General features: G+C 35.8%; 1 protein-coding gene across 10 annotated transcripts in view; it reads left to right on the forward strand.

Annotated features, from left to right (window-relative positions):
- The window catches only part of EHBP1 (EH domain binding protein 1), a 366236-nt gene that overhangs the window by 270638 nt on the left and 74372 nt on the right, over positions 1 to 21226 (forward strand). For all 10 annotated transcript variants that reach the window (XM_019433536.2, XM_019433609.2, XM_019433691.2 and 7 more), the window contains one exon: positions 8066 to 8209. In XM_019433536.2, the coding sequence (XP_019289081.1) occupies positions 8066 to 8209 (144 nt within the window). The remainder of the gene's footprint in view (positions 1 to 8065; positions 8210 to 21226) is intronic.

Raw genomic sequence — 21226 nt, forward strand, 5'->3', positions numbered from 1 at the left:
ATTCTAAATTCACTTTCTGTTATATTATTTAAATCCTTTTTGATCAGTTCATTAGCTGTTGTTATTTCCTGGAGATTCTTCTGAGGGGAATTCTTCCGTTTCGTCATTTTGGATAGTCCCTGGAGTGGTGAGGACCTGCAGGGCACTTCCCCTGTGCTGTGGTGTATAACTGGAGTTGGTGGGCGGGGCCGCAGTCCGACCTGATGTCTGCCCCCAGCCCACTGCTGGGGCCACAGTCAGACTGGTGTGTGCCTTCTCTTCCCTTCTCCTAGGGGCGGGATTCACTGTGGGGTTGCGTGGCCTGTCTGGGCTACTTGCACACTGCCAGGCTTGTGGTGCTGGGGATCTGGCGTATTAGCTGGGGTGGGTAGGCAAGGTGCACGGGGGCAGGAGGGGTAGGCTTAGCTCGCTTCTCCTTAGATGATCCACTTCAGGAGGGGCCCTGTGGCAGCGGGAGGGAGTCAGATCTGCTGCCGGAGGTTTGCCTCCGCAGAACGACAGAGTTGGGTGTTTGCGCGGAGTGAGCAAGTTCCCTGGCAGGAACTGGTTCCCTTTGGGATTTTGGCTGGGGGATGGGCGGGGGAGATGGCGCTGGTGAGCGCCTTTGTTCCCCACCAAACTGAGCTCTGTTGTACGGGGGCTCAGCAGCTCTCCCTCCCTTTGTCCTCCAGCCTTCCCGCTTTCTGAGCAGAGCTGTTAACTTATGACCTCCCAGACGCTAAGTCGTGCTTGCTGTCGGAACACAGTCCATCAGGCCCCTCCGCTTTTGCCAGCCAGACTCAGGGGCTCTGCTTGGCCGGCGAGCCGCCCCTCCGCCCCGGCTCCCTCCCGCCAGTCCGTGGAGCGCGCACCACCTTGCTGCCCTTCCTACCCTCTTCCGTGGGCCTCTCGTCTGCGCTTGGCTCCGGAGACTCCGTTTTGTTAATCCTATGGCAGTTTTCTGGGTTATTTAGGCAGGTGTAGGTGGAATCTAAGTGATCAGCAGGATGCGAGGTGAGCCCAGCGTCCTCCTACGCCGCCATCTTCCCTCCCCCCTCCCAAAGTTTGAAACTTTTGAATAGAGCAGTCCTCTACAGTTTTCTCTGGGGTTTTCTTCTCAGTAATACTGATTGATAATTGCATTTTCTTGACCTTATGAGAAGTCCCCAAAATAAGATTTTTGGACAATAACCTGGAATTATATTCCATTTTTCAGATACTATTTAAGTATTTGTTAACTGAAACATCAAGGAATTGCAGTCATGCCACCCAAAATATCAAGCACATGTGTGTGTAGGCATTGATGGCTGTCCTGACTACCATCTGGCTAACAAAGATTATAAGATGCCATCAATTTTAAGTTATCAGAGATGTTAAGGAAAAATGCACATCTTTGAATCAAAGAAATGATAGTAGCTAACAAAGCAAGCCCCTGTTCTCCTAATCAAAAATTACAAATCATAAATTCTAAGTACTTTAACTTTTAGGACAAAAAGGCTTTCAAGACATCAGAGTGTCCCTACATAGCAGATAATCAGTAAACATCTAGTGGTTAATAACTGCAGAATTTAGTAACCTAAGTTCTAAGTATTACCCAATACAGAATTTTCTTATAACCCAGATTTTTGAGGTAAATATATTAATTAAACCTAGAAATTAATTAATGTTTAAAATTAAAAACACTCTGGACTTGGAATCTGTACACCTAGGTTCTCATCTTGGCTCTGCTAATAATTACCAGTGTGACATGTTAACTAGCCATTTAAATTCTTTTACTCGTATTTTCCACATATATTAAATGAAATAATCTCTAAGAGCCCTTTTAGCTCTTAAACTCTATCATACTGTGATGCTGTTCAGAAGGTTTAAATGATGTACAATAAATCCACAGGATGATGGAGGCAACATCTATTTATGACCCCATGTATATTTGTTTATCAACTGACCATTGGTTAAATGGTCAGAATTTTGTTTAGGGTAAAGTTAAAGGTGTTTTTTGTTTTTGTTTTTTTATCAGAAGTACTGCCTGACACAAAAAATTATAATATGATTGCTAATATTTCATAGGTTTTTAAAATTGTGCTATTTTAACAGGGTTTTGAAATTGGGCAAATTTCTTAAAAATCTGGGGTTTTTTACATACTATACTTCATCAATTCTAAGATAAGCATCTTTTTACATTTTCTCTGAAATCAATATGTTACTTACAATAGATAGTATGTTAGAGTTTGACAATGTTTGTTCTTTCTTAGTAGTTCATAAAATAATAGTACATCTAGTACCTAATGGCATTAGATTAGAGAAAATCTGATCAATTTGGCTATACAGAATTAAAGTCATAATGTTGCTCATTTGAGTGCTTGACCTTTATATACCTTATACATATCTCTCAAACTTTATAACCCATGAGGTAAGTGGTTAAATTCTACTTAATATGTGGGGAAAATGGAGTTTACAGAGTTGCCTAAAATCATTTAATAAGTGTTAAAATTTGAATTCAAAACCAACCTTTTCTGACTCTAAAGTCTATGCTAAACTAGATACTCATAATATCTCTTCATATTTGACCACAATAGCAGTAAAGATAATCAGCCAGATGTAAAGCAGTCAACCCTACTGAAGGACAGTTTAGCAATGTACATCAAGTTCCTTAAAAATGTTTATCTCATTAGATTCTACCTGCAGCACTTATTTTCCATAGGTTAATCAGAACTGTGTATAAGAATTTATAAAGATGTGTATAAAGACATTGTTCTTGATAGTGAAAAATTACAAACAACCTAAATACCTTAAGACAAGTTAAATAAAGTATGATGCATCTGTATTATTAGAATGCTAGGGGGGCGCCTGGGTAGCTCAGTCGGTTGGGCGGCTGACTTTGGCTCAGGTCACGATCTCGCGGTCCGTGAGTTCGAGCCCCGCGTCGGGCTCTGTGCTGACAGCTCAGAGCCTGGAGCCTGTTTTGGATTCTGTGTCTCCCTCTCTCTGACCCTCCCCCATTCATGCTCTGTCTCTCTCTCTATCTCAAAAATAAATAAACGTTAAAAAAAAATTAAAAAAAAAGAATGCTAGGTAAACAGTTTTAAATTGTGTTTAAAAATATTTTTTAAAATATTTACATGAGAATATGCTCACAATGGAATGTTAAGTTAAAAAAGCATGATTCTGTAGTGATTATCTTTGGGTGCCAGGATTGCTAATTATCTTTATTTTATTTTATTTTATTTCATTTTGTTTTATTTTATTTTATTCTTGAGAGAGAGAGAATGCGAGTGAGGGAGGGGCAGAGGGAGAAGGAGAGAGAAAATCTTAAGTGGGCTCCATGCTAGGCACAGGGCTCAATCTCATGACTATGAGATCATGATACGAGCCAAAATCAAGAGTTGACAATTAACCAACTGAGTCACCCAGGCACCTACTTTATTTTTTATTTTATTATTTTTTAAAATTTATTTTTGAGAGAGAGGGAGAGCGAGAGCATGTGCACGAGCAGGGGAGGGACAGAGAGACAGAGGACCTGAAGTGGGCTCTGCGCTGATAGCAGAGAGCTTAATGCAGGGCTCGAACTCAAGAACTGTGAGATCATGACCTGAGCCAAAGTCAGACACTTAACCAACTGAGCCACCCAGTTGCCCTGATTTTTTAAATTATTTTTTTATTGATATATAGCTGTCATATAATATTACATTAGTTTCAGGTGTACAATTGTTTGATGTTTGTATACATTGTGAAATGATCACCACACTAAGCCTAGTTAACATCCATTACCATATGTAGTTACAAAAAAATTTTTTTTCTTGTGACAAGAACATTTAAGATCTACTCCCTTAAAAACTTTCATATATGCAATACAGTATTACTAACTATAGTCACCATGCCATACGTTATATCCCCATGACCTATTTATTTTATAACTGGAATTTTGTACCTTTTGACCCCCTTCACCTATTTTGTCCACATTCTATCCCCAGCCTCGGGCAACTACCAATTGGTTTCTATATCTGTGAGCTTGGTGTTTTGGGTTTTGGGGGGCTTTGTTTTGTTTTCAGATTCCACATACAAGTAAGATAATATTGTATTTGTCTTTGTCTGCTGACTTACTTCACTTAGCATAATGCCCTCAGGATCCATGCATATTGTCACAAGTAGTAAGATTTTGTTCTTTTTTATGGCTGCATAATATGCCACTGAGTGTGTGTGTGTCTGTGCGTGTGTGTGTGTGTGTGTGTGTGTGTGTACAATTTCCTTATCTACTCATCCATCAGTGAGCACTTAGGTTGTTTCTGTATCTTGGCTAATATAAACAATGCTGCGTTGAACATAGGGATGCATATGTGTTTTCGAATTAGTGTTTTTATTTTCTTTGGATAAACACCCAGAAGTGGAATTTCCAAATCATAAGGTAGTTCTATTTCTAATTTTTTGAAGAATCTCCATCCCGTTTTCCACAGTGGCTACACCAATTTATATCCCTACCAACCGTGCATAAGGGTTCTGTCTTCTCCACATCCTCACCAACACTTATTATTCCTTATCTTTTGATAATAGCCATTCTAACAGTTGTGAGGTAGTATCTCATTGTGGTTTTAATTTGCATTTCTTTGATAATTAGTGATGTGCATGCATCTTTTCATGTATCTGTGACCATTTGTATGTCTTTTTTGGCTTCCCAAAAATATGTCTATTCAAGTCTTCTGTCCATTTTTTAATTGCATTGCTATTGAGTTATATGAGTTCTTTATATATTTTGGATTATTAACCCCCTCTCAGATACATGATTTGCAAATATTTTCTCCCATTTAGTACATTGCCTTTTCATTTTGTGGATGGTTTCCTTAACTGTGCAGAAACTTTTAGTTTGATGTAGTCCCATTTGTTTATTTTTGCCTTTGTTACCTTTGCTTTTGTTACCAAATGCAAAAAAAATCATCACTAAGACCATTGTCAAGGAGTTTACCACCTGTGTTTTCTTCTAGTTTTATGGTTTTGGATCTTATGTTGAAGTCTTTAATCCATTTTGAATTAATTTTTGTGAGTAGTATAAGATAGGCATCCAGTTTCATTCTGTTGCATGTGGCTGTCCAGTTCTCTCCACACGATTTATTGGACTGTCTTTTCCCAGTATATTCTTGGCTCCTTTGTCGTAAATTAATTGACCCTATATACTTGGGTTTATTTCTGTGGTCTCTATTTTTTTTTATTGATCTGTGTGTCTTTTTTTTTTTTTTTTTTTTTTGGCCAATACCATACTGTTGTGATTACTGTAACTTTGTGATATAGTTTGAAATCAGGGAATATGATGCCTCTGATTATTTTTATTTTTACTTTTATGTACTTTCTAAAATTTTTCTAAGAAATATGAATTACATTTATAATCAGAAAAAGTTTGTTTCTGTATGGTCTTGAGACCAAAGCAGTCTTTCGCTTTCTGTGTAGCTAACTGGAATCCCTAAAGGTCTGTATACTCACAGAATTTAGAGCCAATATAGGATCTTAAAGATGATGTATTCTAATGACCAGTTTTAGGGCTGTTGGGATTTTAAAGATTATCTCTTCTTAAATCTGAAGCAGGCTCTGGGCTCTGAGCTGTCAGCACAGAGCCCGACGTGGGGCTCGAAATGATGAACTGCAAGATCATGACCTGACCTGAAGTTCGACGTTTCACCGACTTTGGCTTAGGTCATGATCTCATGGTTTGTGAGTTCAAGTCCTGCATCTGGCTCTGTGCTGACAGTGCAGAGCCTGTTTTGAATTCTCTCTCTCCTCTCTCTCTGTCCCTCCCCCACTTCTCAAAAATAAACATTAAAAAACTAAGAGGCAAGGGAGGCCTGGGTGGCTCAGTCGCTTAAGCGTCTGACTTCAGCTCACATCATGATCTCACAGTCTGTGAGTTCGAGCCCCGCATCAGGCTCAGTGCTGACAGCTTAGAGCCTGGAGTCTGCTTCAGATTCCGTGTCTCCCTTTCTCTCTGCCCCGCCCCTGCTCATGCTCTGTCTCTGTCTAAAAAATAAATAAAAACATTTAAAAAATTAAAAAAAAACTAGGAGGCAGTTGAGAGCTTTTTAAATATATAATAATAGTTAACCTTTATCTAGTGCTCTGTACATTACTCTGTTTCACTTAATCTTTATAATATCCTTGTGAGAGGTTGTCTGTTTTCATCCCCATTTTATAAGTGAGGGAACTGAGGCTTAGAGAGATTGAGTAACTTTTATATCCACAATTAAGTGACATATCTAGTGTTTGAACCAAGGTCTTCCTGACTTGAGGGTTCTTAAATATTATGTAATGGAATACAGCATAGCTTTTAAGTGACCTGTTCAATGTTACATTGCTTATTATTAGTGGAAGAAGGATTAACAAACTGATGTCTTGATTGCAGATTCAGTGTTTATTTAATTAATCTTCTCTGTTTTTAGAAAGTGTTGATTTGTAACCAGTTCAACTGCAATGACCAGTTCTATTCTATTATGTCCTATCAACATGACAAAAAATCTTTCATTATCACTTATACATTTCAATTATATCTATTAGGTGAAGAATTTTTGTTTAATCCTCTTAAAACCTTGGGTGATGAAAATGTTCTGGAATTAGATAGTGTTGATGGTTCACAACCTTGTGAATATAGTAAAAACCACTGAACTGGATACTTTAAAAAAAATCTTTCCTTAAGTTTACAGAAAAGTGCTTAAAAATGTTATATTAAAACATAAATATCTCAGAGACCAAAAAATGATTTAGTAATTTTTTTTAAAGTTTCACACTATAACAAATAAATATGTTTACTGTTTATTACCTTTTCCTTGACCATAAATGCTACTTATGATTGAACAAAAACTATGCAATGAAAGGGAAGTAAAAAAAATTAAATATCAGACCAATAGTAATCTAAAGTCAGAAGTTGCTTGGGGCCCCTGGGTGGCTCAGTCGGTTAAGCGTTTGACTTCATCTCAGGTCATGATCTTGCAGTTCATGAGTTTGAGCTCTGCATCAGGCTCTTTGCTGACAACTCAGAGCCTGGAGCCTGCTTCGGATTCTGTGTCTCCCTCTTTCTCTGCCCCTCCCACACTCACACTCTGTCTGTCTCTCTCAAACATAAATAAACATTACAAAAAAAAATTTAAAGCCAGATGTTGACTACTTTTGGGGAGAACAAGGAATATGAACTATAAACATGGATATTTGTGCTTTGAATTAATGTCCTCATTTAAGGACCGATTTCCCTTGGTGGTCGTTACCTGTTGTTACCCATAAATATATTGTAAGATTACACATTAATCCAGGAAAACATTCTTCCAATTCTGATATGGTTAATTGTCTTATTGTAAGGAAAGTGAGCACTGGAGAAAACCAGTTTTACTTTTTTTTTAAAAAACATAATATGATAGTTTTGAATTTTCTGTAAATGTTAATTGTCAAGAATTTAAAGGATTGTTGTCACAGATACTTAATATCTTTAAACATACAAATTTGGAAGACACCTTGTTATCAGTCCTATAAGAGTGTAAGAAATATAATTTTTTTAAAATGTCTGCCAGATTATACTATGATTAACAAATATGAAGAATGTATATAATATACATATGGACCTTATGCTTTATGGGAATATGTTCTAATAAAAACGTAATTAAACATAATCCAGTTTTAGGCAGTAAAGTTATATTTCCAGGGGCACCTGGGTGGCTCAGTTGGTTAAGTGTCCGACTTTGGCTCAGGTCATGATCTCTGAGTTCGGTAGTTCGTTCCTCCCTCGGGCTCCGCACTGTCAGTGCTTGAGATTCTCTTTCTCTACCTCTCTGTGCCCCTCCCCTGCTCACTTGCACTCTCACTCTCTCTCTCTCTCTCTCTCTCAACAAATAAACTTTAAACAAAAAAGAAGATATATTTCCTAAATGTCAAGGCTTTCTACAGTTTCTGGCTAAAATTAATATTTTCTGTAAGCAATCTTGTAAAATTACAATCTTATTTCTTATCTCTATTATTTTGACAGATAATATAACCATTGATTAGTTTACAAATATAGATTATGTGGTGGGTTTTCTTTTTTTTTTTTTTGAGCTTCTAATTCTGTATTTTTGCTTTTAAGCATCGAATGTTATCCAGACAAGAAGAACTTAAAGAAAGAGCAAGAGTTCTGCTTGAGCAAGCAAGAAGAGATGCAGCTTTAAAGGCAGGGAATAAGCAGAATACCAACGCAGCCACACCACTCTGCAACAGGCAGCTAAGTGATGTGAGGAACATTGGTTAAAAAGCCATTAATTGTACTTTGTTTAAGATTGGATTTTATCTATGGAAGTTACTTTTTTTTGGAAATATTAGAATATACTAATGATGCCTTACATTTATTGAAGAGCAGGCATCATTATTATAATGGATGTTTTACATAATTTGTATTTTACTTAACCCCATGAAGTAGATGTTCAAACTACTTTCCGCCTAAGAAAACTGGGGTCATAGGTAAGGTAATTTGTACAAGTTAACAGAGTTAGTAAATGATGAATCCAGGATTTGAACTTGAGCGTTTTCAGACTACAGAATCAGTGCTCTTTTCTATCATATAGTGCCATGCCTATGTTAAACCACATTTTTATACATGTTTTTGTGTAGTGCTTCACAAGTGATAATGAATATATGGTAATAGAAGCCCTTAAATTTAAGGGGACAGGAATGTCTTCATGAATCTGAAAACTATGATAGCCTCCCTTACCATCAAACTCACATACACAAAATTACGTTCTTTTTTTTTTTAATTAAGATTTTAATTTTTTAGAGCAGTTTTAGGTTCACAGCAGAATTTTGGGGAAGGTACAGAGATTTCCCATATACACCCTGCATCTACACATGCATATCCTCTCCTCTTAACAACATCCCACACCAGAGTGATACATTTGTTAGAACTGATAAACCTACACTGAACTGATGAACCAAACCTACATCATAATCACCCAAAGTCCATACTTTACATTATGATTCCCTCTTGTATTCTACATTCTATGAATTTGGACAAATGTGTAATGACATGTATCCATCATTATGGTATCATAGAGTATTTTCATTGCCATAAGAATATTCTGTTACACCTACTTATCCCTTCCAACACTCCCAACCCCTGGAAACCTGATAATTTTACTGTCCCCATAATTTTGCCTTTTGCAGAATGTCATAGTTGGAATCATGCAGTGTATAGCGTTTTCTGATTGGCTTCATTTACCTAGTATAATGCATTTAAGGTTTTTCCGTGTTTTTCATGGTTAGAAAGACCATTTCTTTTTTAGTGCCGAGTAATATCTCATTGTCTGGATGTACCACAGTTTATTTATCCCTTCACCTACTGAAGGACATCTTGATTGCTTCCAAAATTTGACAATTATGAATAAAGCTGCTGTAATCATCCATGTACAAGTTTTTGTGTGGACATAGGTTTTTAACTCATTTGAGGAAATACCAAGGAGTGTGATTGCTAGATCTTATGGGTAAGAATATGTTTACTTTCATAAGAAATTGCCAAACTATCTTCCAAAGTAGCTATACCATCTTGTATTCTCACCAGCAATGTGTGAGAGTTCTTGTGTTCCACATCTTCATCAACAGTGAGTGTGTTGGTGTTCCAGATTTTGACCATTCTGATAGGTGTTTAGGGGTATCTCACTTTTAATTTGCATTTCCCTGATGACGTATGATGTGGAGCATCTTTTTATATGCATACTCACAATCTATAAATCTTTGGAGAGGTGTCTCTTGGGGTCATTGGCCATTTTTTAATTAGGTTGTTTGTTTTTTATTGTTGAGTTTCAATGGTTATTTGTATATTTTGGATATAGTCTTTTATCATATGTGTCTGTTGTAAATTGAGTCTTCCTACTCTTCATTTATTTATTCTTTGATTTCATGATGTTCCTCATATAGATCATGTACATATTTTGTTACATTTATACCTATCAACTTTTCACTAATGTGAATAGTATTGTGTTTTTAATTTCAAATTCCACTTGTTCACTGCTGGTATATAGGAAAGCAATTGTCTCTTGTATATTAGCCTTGTATCTTACAGGCTTGCTATAATTGCTTATTAGTTCCAAGAGAGTTTTTTTTTTTCAATTCTTTGATTTTCTACATAGGTGATCATGTCATCTGTGATCAGACACTTTTATTTCTTCCTTTCAATGCATATGTTTAAACATACCTTTCAGATATGAACTTAATAACCTCTGACCTTGAGCAGTGTTTTTCACACTTCAAGTCTTTCCACGATAATGTGATATAAAATTGATTTAGCACACTGCAGTAATTATTTTATTTTTAATGAAAAGGAATAGAATAGAATGGAATAAAAATATCAGAACTCATCACACGTAGTAACCATGGTATTTTTGTCTGAAACTTGCTTCAGTCATATGGATATATATGCATACTGGATCTTGATATAAAATGTATTTTAAGCTGTGGGTCATGATAAAAATGTTTGAGAAACCCTAATCTAGAGGGCCATCTTTGAAGAAATTTTGTAGCTTTTATGCCAACTTCTTCAGTGCCTAGCCATCTGTTATTTCATCAATTTGTTGGTGATTTGTCAGATATTTATTAAATGTCTGAACTGAGTGTATTCATAGTGACAGAAAAGGCTAAGCTTCTTCCCTCATGGAGTTTACATTATGGTGGGAATACACAGATAATGATAAATAACTCGAGTGTGAAAACTGCATGATATAGTAGAGGATAATTTAAGTAGGTGAGGGCTTGAGTGATTTGAAGATGGGGCATTGAACTAAGATTTGATGGGTGAAAAGGATCTAGTCAAGTGAAGAGCCACAAAAACAATATCTCTTGAAAAAGAAAGTTATTTTGTTAATACTGTATTTTATTTGTGGGTAACTTTATTTCATAATTTTTCAGACTCTAAAATCTATGGGGAATGTGTAAGTCTATATTATTCCAGTGTGTTGATTTAAAAAAAATTTTTTTTAATGTTTATTTATTTTTGGGAGAGAGAGAGACAGAGTGTGAGCAGGAGAGGGACAGAGAGAGGGAGACACAGAATCCGAAGCAAGCTCCAGGCTCTGAGCTGTCAGCACAGAGCCTGACTCAGGGCTCAAACTCACGAGCAATGAGATCATGACCTGAGCTGAAGTCAGAAGCTTAACCAACTGAGCCACCCAGGTGCCCCCAGTGTGTTGATTTTAAATTGAGAGTACCTGAGATTTAAATGGTCTATCTACCAAGTAGATTTTTAAAACTAATTATTTCAGCTATGTGTGAATTTTATATATATTAATAATTCTCATCAAGTGTTTATTGAGCACTTACTATTTGACAGGTAGGATTCTAAGTAATTTAACATGAATTTTCACATTTAATCTCCACAATAATTGTATGAGTTAAATATTATCATTTCTATTTTACAGTCGAGAAAACTGACAAATTAATGAATTGCCTGTTGTCACACAGCTAATAAGTAACAGAGTCAAGACTTGAACCTAGATGATTTGATTTCAGAGGTTATGTTTTTAAGGCATTGTATTATATTTCCTTCTTCTTTATATTTCTGACATCCTTGTGAAATAGAAACAGAGACTGTTGTTTTATCTTTCATAGAGATTAAGAAAGTAAGTTAGGAAAGAATGTTTAAATTTACCTAGGTTGCAGACTATGACATATGAGGCTTCGAATTCAAGTATCCTGACTTTTAAAAAGATGATGTTTAGTCTTTCATTTGGTTTATTCATTTATTACTTCAAATTTTCAGTAAATATTTTATTGGTCACCCCCTTCTATTTAAGGCACCAGTAATTTACACTTTTCATTTCTCAAACAAAATAAATTTTTATCTGAAGTATATTAGTGTGAATTCAGAACAGAAGTTACTTACTAAAACATCTCTTACTCTGTGTGATGACATCTTACTGTATCTGTAAAATATATAACTTGGATTTTAGGAAACATGATGATGGTGACAGTTCATTGAGTTAGATCCTCTTTGTACTCCTCATAGTATATAACTTGCCACACCTTTTTGGAAAACCATTAGACTTCATCAAGAAATGTTCATTCTCTTTTACCTAATAATTCTAACAAAGAATCGTATCCAGGTTTTCATCACAATGTTATTTGTAATTGCAAAAAATTATAAAATGGTAATTGTGCAAAACAGAAATGATCAAATAAATTATAACAAATAAATATACTTGTTATATAGCCACTAAAACTTATCTATTCAATAATGTCTTGAAAGAATATTGAAAGGACATAGAGTGCTCACAATGTCATTTTGTATAAAAAGTATATAAAATATACATGGCATATGAACTCCATTTTTTTAATGTTTATTTATTTTGAGAGAGAGAGAGGGCTTTCATGCATAAACAGAGGGCGGGTCAGAGAGAGAGAGGAGAGAGAGTGAGAGAAAGAGACAGACAGAGAGAGAATCCCAAGCAGGCTCCATGCTGTCAACGCAAAGCCTGACATGGGGCTCAATCTCATGAACTGTGAGATTATGACCTGAGCCGAAATCAAGAGTTGGATACTTAACCAGCTGGGCCACCTAGGTGCCTCTGAACTCCATTTTGAAATGATAGAGACTGTGTGTGTGTGTGTGTGTGTGTGTGTGTGTGTGTGTGTGTGTGTGTTTAATCATGCATTAAAAAGGACGGAAGGAAAATCATCAAAATATTAACAATATTTATCTCTAAGGGATAGTATAACAAGTGGCTTATAAAGGGTTTTTTTTCCCTTTATCCTTTCTGTTTTAAAAATATCACATGTTAAGATAAATATTTTAAACTAGGGAAATTTGGGGTATCTAAAAAATGTATTTTTATCACATTGTTTTCTTAGTGTACCCAAACGAACTTGACTTCAGAACTTCTAAGATAACGTGTGTATGTGTGTGTTTTAAGGAGAGAGACATAGAAAGAACTCTTCACTTCTACAGTTGATGATAACTAGCTTGTGCCTAGGTGTGGATAAATAGCAGATTCAATAATAGCAGTCCTGTTCACACTGAAAAGGCATGAAATTCTCAATGACTATTGTTTATGATTGATGAGTTAAGTAATCATGGTATCTCATAAAATATCTCATTGTTTCTTTGACTACCACTGATGGGATCTGGGTTACTTGTCCTGTACTCATTTATTGTTCTAGTTGTTTTTCCCAGAAAGAGCAGCTCCGTGCTGCATAGCTAGCCCACTGCATGCCAGGCTAATCACTTTGTTACTTTGTTTTCCATTTACCCAGAGTTGTATCCTATTGCAAATGAAACCATGCTTTAAACAGTCCCCAAGATACTTTTTTTAACCCTTCCTCTTTCAGGTTATCTTTTGCTAAATAAAAAACCACCTTACTGGCATGAAACAACTATCTGATTATGCTCACAGATTCTATGATTTAGGCATCAGGATAGGAGACTCTGGGAGTGGCTTTGTTCCATGACATCTGGTGCAGAGTTTTGGCGACGACCTCTGCTAAACTGTCAGTTGAAACACCTACATGTAGCCTCTCCCTGTGGTCTTTCCACTTGGGCTAGTTTGGGCTTCCTCACAGCACGGTGGCTGGGTCTATGAGCAGCTATGCCAAGATAGTCAGGCAGACATGCATGGCATTCTTATGATCTAGCTTTAAAAGTCATGTTGCATCACTTTTGCTATACTGATGGCCTAACCAGACACAAAGCTCCACCCAGGTTTAAGGAAGAGAGACATAGACTCCACACCACTAATTGAGAGGAGTGTGGCATAGGAGATATTGTTGCAGCCTCTTCTTTAAGCTCAATTTTAAAACTTTCTTGTGCATTCTACTTACTATTGCTCGTTTTTTAGTAAAGTCAAGCTCTGTATAGATGTGTTATGAAAAGCATCAATTTCATGAATTAAATAGTACATTCTCTTCGACTACTGTTCTAGTTTTGACACTTGATGCTCTATGGGGCTTATAGCTTATATTAATTATATTAATGAATGAAATGATGTAAGAAGAAGAATATAAAATGACAGATCAGTCCAATTGCACAAATAGAGAAGTTAGACCTTGCTGTTCCTTTTTAGATTTTCAGTTTAGTGTGCAATTTGATATCAGGTTGATATATTTTCCAAGGACATACTAGTTTTTTATTATTATTATTATTTTTTTTAATTTACATCCAAATTAGCATATAGTACAACAATGATTTCAGGAGTAGATTCCTTAGTGCCCCTTACCCATTTAGCCCATCCCCCCTCCCACAACCCTTCCCGTAACCCTCAGTTTGTTCTCCATATTTATGAGTCTCTTCTGTTTTGTCCCCCTCCCTGTTTTTCTGTTATTTTTGTTTCCCTTCCCTTATGTTCGTCTGTTTTGTCTCGTAAAGAAGGACATACTAGTTTTCTTAATTTGATTTCTTTATCATTTCCGGTAGCTCTTGTACATACAGACTGGAATTATTTACCAGTACTGTCCATATTTTGGAAAAGTAGTTTGGCAAACTTGGTTGATAAAAGGAAAAGGGAAAGTGCCCAATTTCATCTCTGGAGCAATTGAATGTGTGTTAAGTGATACTAAAACTGGAAAATACTTAATTTCTCTAAATCTATTTTTCCATTTATTAAATGGAAGCAAAATTCTTTTTTTTTTTCCTTGTGTGACATTCAAATTAATAGGTGTCTACGGTGAAGGGGGTAAGGGAACCATGACTAATGCCATTCCCACTTCAGTGTCAGCATCTCTTTCACTCTGGAGAGATCAAAAGACTGCTGGTAAATAAAAAGAAGGTCTAACTGGAAAAAAAAAAAAAAAGCTGGCATCTAATTTAGTGACTGATTGCTACTATTTTCCCGTTTTTATGCTCTTTTATTTGTGCCTTAATTTACAGTGTTCTTATTTTAAAATTCATTGTAAGCTATCTTGTCCTTCATAATGTATGCTACTGTGCTGAAAGTCAAGTTGCTGGTGGGGGGAGTTAGACCTGTTGCTACCCATTGCTTTTTGTGTTCTTAGTTTACCTGAGAATTTCCATGAGTTTAAAAAAAAAGTTGGTACCCAGGAATGACCTCAAGTCTTGAGTGAATGAGACACTGACCCCAAATCTTCTAGAGTTTATTGAAGAGCTTACTGTTGCATATTCTTAAGATTGCTCGTTGATTTAGGACTTACTCAGCAATCATCTTTTATATTTCTGAACTCTGTTTCTGTAAAACTAACCGAGGATCTTCTGATGAACACCAAGAAAAAGAAGAACTATTTTAATAATAATGTTAATAAATGATTTTGGAATACTTGAGGCATATAATACATGGGACAGTGTCCATGTACTGAGTACAGGTTACCTCCTTTTAAGGATTTTTATATCTAGTTCTGGGCTGAGAGAGAATGAAAGCAAAGATTTACATATTAGGAAAGACAAGCTTTTAAAATATAAAGAAGAGAAACTGGTAAATAGTATAAGTACCAATTTGAGTATGTGAAGGTTCAGAATCTTTCTGGTAACTCCCGGTTACCAAGAGAATAAACTTCCCAACTATACAGCATGGCCTTATACAAGGTCCTTGCAAATCCTCTTTCCTCCCTTTCTAGCCTTATCTCTCACCTCTCTCCCATTATCACTCCATAGTCCATCTCTACTAAGTTGCTTGCAGAGAGAATATGGCATACTCTTCAATTCCTGCGTCGAGCACTGGCTGTTCTCTCCCTGAAATTCCCTTCTTTCCTTGTTAGTTTCCACTGAAATATCTCTTCTTCTATGAGTACCTCTGTCACGGTTCCTAGTGGTAAAGCTAATTCTCCTTTGTGTATCTTTTTCTAATATGCTGTACATATCTCTCCCATCGCATTTATCCCATATAATTATCTAATTACACATCTTTCTCCCACTCAGCTATGAGCTATTCAAAGTACAAGAACCTTGTATTCCCATCACCAAGTATTAAGTAAATGTTTATTCAATAAATAAATGAAGGGGATAGTAACAGGCTCTTTTTCATACTTTCTGAGTGTCAACTAATAAAAACATGAGTTTAAACATGAAAAAATTGGGTTGCTATAGGGAGTTTCTTGGTGGTAAAGGTTTGTGAACAGGCAAAATATCTCTCTGAAAGTCTTTAAAGTGGAATTGATTATCATTGAGCAGAGAAAGTTAAAGTGTCTGTCCCCTTTCTTGAGTCAGTTACAGAGATGACATTAGCCACGTTGGAACTTAAGATTCCCTGGATCATTCTTTTCTTCCTTTCTTAAATCCTTTCTTTATGGTTATGATGTGTACACAGCAAATCCTTACACACACCTGTCCTTCCTGGACACTGAGACCTTTGATTGGAGTGCAACCCCCAACTCTGTCTTGAAGCATACCACCCTCTCTACCAAACATTGCCTCTTAAATAAATTAGTATAGCTTTAGGCTGGAAGGCTAGGAAGCAATTTCTAAGACACTGAAAACAACTCTTTGTAATCTTATCTGCTGGGTCCTTATGTACAGACTCTACTTAAGTCATCCTCAGGAAAAGATTTGAGCTGTAATTTATCTTAAATGGCAACTCACAAACACAGGTATTATAAGCCTTTTAATTTTTCTTAATTTTTGTCAAAACCAGTATTGCACGTTTTAATGAGAACTTGCTGAGCAAGCACATGTTGCATTTAGATCTTTTTTAGAGAAAATAGTTTACATGATTCATTTGTGTCTCTGTGCCTTTAGATGTTCATTTAACCTGTTTCAGGTATTTCCTGAAATTGTTTTTCTATAGGAAACAGATTTCATTGCTCTGAATCTCTGTGATTTAGTTTTTCACTTCCTTTTCCTATTCTGTGAAGATTTTCATATGTTACATTTTACTAATGCAAATTTTAGATGATAGTTCTTTTGTTCATGGTTTCCACATGCACTTAAAGTAATTTTTTCAGGGGCTCCTGGGTGGCTCAGTCAGCTGAGAGTCTGACTCTTGATTTTAGCTCAAGTCATTATCCCAAGGTCCTGGGATCAAGCCCCATGATGGGCTCTGTGCTAAGCATAGAGCCTGCTTAAGATTCTCTCTCTACCTCTCTCTCTCCCTCTGCCCCTCTCCCCTGCTCGCTCTCTCTCTCTCTCTCTCTCTCTCCCTTTCTCTCTCAAATTAAAACAAAATTTTTTTGTTTCAGACTCAGGAGTTTGGTATGAACACACATTGTGAGAAAAGTATAATAGTTTTTTTTTTAAGAAAAAAATTCATTTTTTATTATTTTTCTTCATTACTCAATTCCCCCAAATACTCTTTTCCCAAAAAATGCACAAGTAGAATTTAACAAGCTAGTCTATTTCAGACACTTTTGCTTACTACTTTGTATTAGAATATAATTGCTTTTTAAAAATACATTTAATAAATCTGTTACTTTAAATAATGCTCATGTAATTATGTAGATAGCTGAAGGGGATGTTTGCATTTATGTGCTAAAGTTTAGGATCCATACACTCTAAGGATAAGGAATGAGAATCCTGCTGCCCACAGTCCTTGAAATTGTTAGGGTATTTGTGAAGCACTTTGAACCGATCAGAAGAAGGATGCCATATAAGTTTAATTATTACTTTTATGTTTTTAAGAAAGAAAAAAATCTATTTTATAAGTAGAAAGTCTAAAAAGAATTAGGGTAATTCTTTATAAATATGTTTGTTTTTAGTTTTTTCAGCTGTAAATTACATAGCATAAGAAAATGGTTTGCAGATACTTGTTGATACCTAGAAGTTTTGTTTTTCTTTTTTGAATGTTTTTATTTAGTTTTGAGAGAAAGAGACAGGCAGAGTGCAAGCTGGGGAGGGGCAGAGAGAGTGAGGGAGACACAGAATCCGAAGCAGGCTCCAGGCTTTGAGCTGTCAGCGCAGAGCCCAACACAGGGCTCAACCCCACAAACCGTGAGATCATGACTTGAACCAAAGTCAGACGCTTAACCGACTGAGCCACCTAGGCACCCCTGGAAGTTTTTTTTTAATAGAAAGACCAGACAAGAATTACAACATTATTATAAAACAGACTTAAAGGTGTTTTTTTTTTTTTTCTCAATTTTAATCTGCAAGGATAGTGAGTGACCCATTACAATCAATTGGCGTAGGAGCCCATCCTCACTTAACAGGATGAGACTGCAGGATGTCAGCAAGTTCTTGAAGGTTTGCAGTATCCATCTCTAAAGGTTTGCAGGAATATTTGAATCTCTGAAGAAAACTGTGTATGGGAAAGGAATTTCAGTTTGGTCAGTCTTGAGTCAACTGCAGGGACCAGTAATCAAAAAAGATACAGTGACTTTTTTTTTTACTGGTTGGTAATGAATCCAAAAGGCTTATTTGGTGAGAACCAAAAGAATGCAAGCTGCTCTTTTGCAAATTAAGCCTTTAAACAGGTATTTTGTTGCTATGAAGAGGTAGGACATCAACCTTGCACTTTTGATGTTAATTGGAAAATATTGATTTAAATGGGACTAGTCTGTCGTGCTGATCATTGTAGCAGATTTAGATAAGATCACTAGATCTTTTCCAGATAATAAAAGAAGCAGTTACCATCCAGTTGGTAAAAAAAAAAAAACAAAACAAAAAACTAAACATCATTTTGGTAATCTCTGGCAGATAGAAACTTCTTCTATAGTTTTTATGTATGTATCCTAAGTATGTACCATCATAAAAATGTATATAAGATTATATTATATGTTTATAAATATTAGCTATGTTACAATTAAATGGCTAGCCTCTAGGAATTAAGATTTAACATTAAGGTCAAGCTAAAATTTTAATCTTTCCAAATTACACATATTATCAATTCACTAGGAAGAAGTAGGTTAACTTCACATTTGTGATTTTAAAAGAACATCAAATATTATAAAAAGAAATATAAAATCTTTAATAACATATGGAGTGAGAATTTTGTCTTATTTAGAGATTTTTATTCTCTATATGAGCTGGAATGTCTATACCCAGGGCACTAAAATGAAAATATATTCCTTATTTCTTACTCCAACACAATTGACAGAAGATTTAATGTACATAATCCGCTTCAGACTAGTAAGACACTTTAAATGTATAGCTAATCTTTTTTACAGTTGCATTTTATAGGAGAAGAATGCCAGTGTACTTCTATGTTCGGCATAAATGCCTCTGTACATGGTAGTGGTTTTTATTCATTATGATTTAAATAATAGTTTATCTATTATGTCTAAATTTAAGTTGATTCGAAGTCTGCTATCCTAACAATGGCTACTAGACTTCTTAGAAAACATATTGTTAGCTTGCTAGCATATCTTCAAAGTCACACAAAACACCATCATTGTTAGGAGGAAAAAAAAAAAAAAACCTCAAGCATCTTTTCTATTATGTGGCCACAAACCCCTAGCCTCAAAAGTCTTATTTATTTGAGATTGCTGTGAATTCATGAAGCTAGGGCTAGGTGTCTTAGCATCAGGAACACTCCTTTTATGCGACTATTAATGGCCATAGACATTTTCCATATGGCTGTTCAGTTCGGTGTTGAACATCCCAGGATGATATCACCATTACTAGGAGCTGTATTTTATATTGCCTATTCTGTTATTGCTCAGCATGCAAGAGGGTAGAGTTTAAATCTTTATTCATTTCATTTTTTAATGTTTCTTTTGTTCTCCTTATCATGTTCTGGCTTTCCCAAGGATATATGCCTTGAATGAAAAGTCACATGTGCATTACTAATTGTATGCTATTGTATTTACAGTTCCTAGTGGTGCCACTGTGAAGCTACTAATTCCTTTGCTTCACTTGATGTAAAATAATCTGAGTGTCTTTGATAGCAGTGAAACAGTATTAATTGTTTTGTACATTTTTTGGTCACTCTTCTTAGGTGGTCTTCATAATCTATTAGAACTTTCAGCCAGATTTTTGTAATGTCATGCCTCCAGCAGTGATTAAATTGGTAATTAATGAAGAGTCTTTGGCAATGTAAACCACATCCCGTTAATTTTCCCTTTTGAGTTTTTAGAAGTTGTCTTCTGTGTCAGAAATCATTGCGCCACCTTGCTATGGCCCCTTGGCATGAAACCACAACGACTTGATTTTTGCAGCCATTAGTAGATCAGAGCAGTAATTTCACAGTATTTTGGTCAAGGTAATTATAATACCAAGAACTGAGTAGATTTGAAAATTCACGAAAGAAGTCCAGGAATACCAGGTGAGCTTCCTTGTGTTCACTGGAACGTTATGATTAGTTTAATTGGTCTTTGTTTGATTTTAGCCGCAGAAACTATTTGTGCCACAGCAGTGCAGTGACTTTATACTTGAGTGTTTCTGACCTTCTTTGACAGGGGTGGGTGCAAAAATGAGCCCTTTGAAATAGTTCCCTTCCCAAAAGGGGGTTAAACTGCATTTAAAAAATTAACTATAGAAAAGAAAGATCTCTAATTAATTTCTTAATATCTTACTCTATTTTGTGAATTGCTTCGCAAGTTTATTTTCTCTGGCCATTTAAAATATTTGCAACTATTTTGATTTAAAAAATTTTTAACTATTCATCTTTCCTGCCTCTGAGATTGTTGATGCACTGTTTCGGTATTATAAAAGAACCTTGCAATGCCTTAATGAGAGTGAAAGTGAAGTGCAGCTTTCCTTTTTGTCACAAAGTAGATAAAAGTATTCCCATACTTGACTGATTGCTTATATGTGTATTAACCCTCAGCGATACATTGTGCACATTAGAATTTAAAGAGTCACTTGCCTGTTGGCTTCTGAAAGGATTGTCTTGGTCACCTTTTCTGGAAGCCCTTAATGAAACCAAATAGTTTGCTTGGAGTTTGGACTTAACCATCGGGGTGTTTCATGCAGTCTTGTCAGTTGATGTTCATGAATTGACTTGAACAAAGATCAAAGTGTTCCTCCAAATGAAGAATCTGTAAGACAGCTCCTTCAATTGCGCCACAAGAGCTAATCAAGCCATCAGTTCTTTATGCACTCTACGTGTCTTTAGAATTTAATACCAAATGATTTGTCAGTACAAATTGATATTCTGGTTTTCTGCTTTTCTCCTCCTTGGCTTTCTACTACTCTATCTCCTGACTGGGAGAAAATACAATTTCTTTTTACCATGAGGTTTTGGTAAGAACCTTAGATTATAATTTTAAATCGAGTAGAAAGCTTAGTGAAATAAACAAGCCAGGAACAAATTACAATCTTAAAATCATTGATATTCATAGACCGTAATACTAAATTTATAGCCAAACTTTGAGGATGAACAAAGCATTATCCTAGAATCTGTTTTGTTTTGTTTTTGTCATTTTGTTGTTATGGTAATTGAGAGAACAT

This window comes from Panthera pardus, unplaced genomic scaffold (assembly GCF_024362965.1).
Source record: "Panthera pardus isolate Hobbes unplaced genomic scaffold, ASM2436296v1 HiC_scaffold_25, whole genome shotgun sequence".
In the NCBI taxonomy this organism is placed as follows: Eukaryota; Metazoa; Chordata; class Mammalia; order Carnivora; family Felidae; genus Panthera; species Panthera pardus.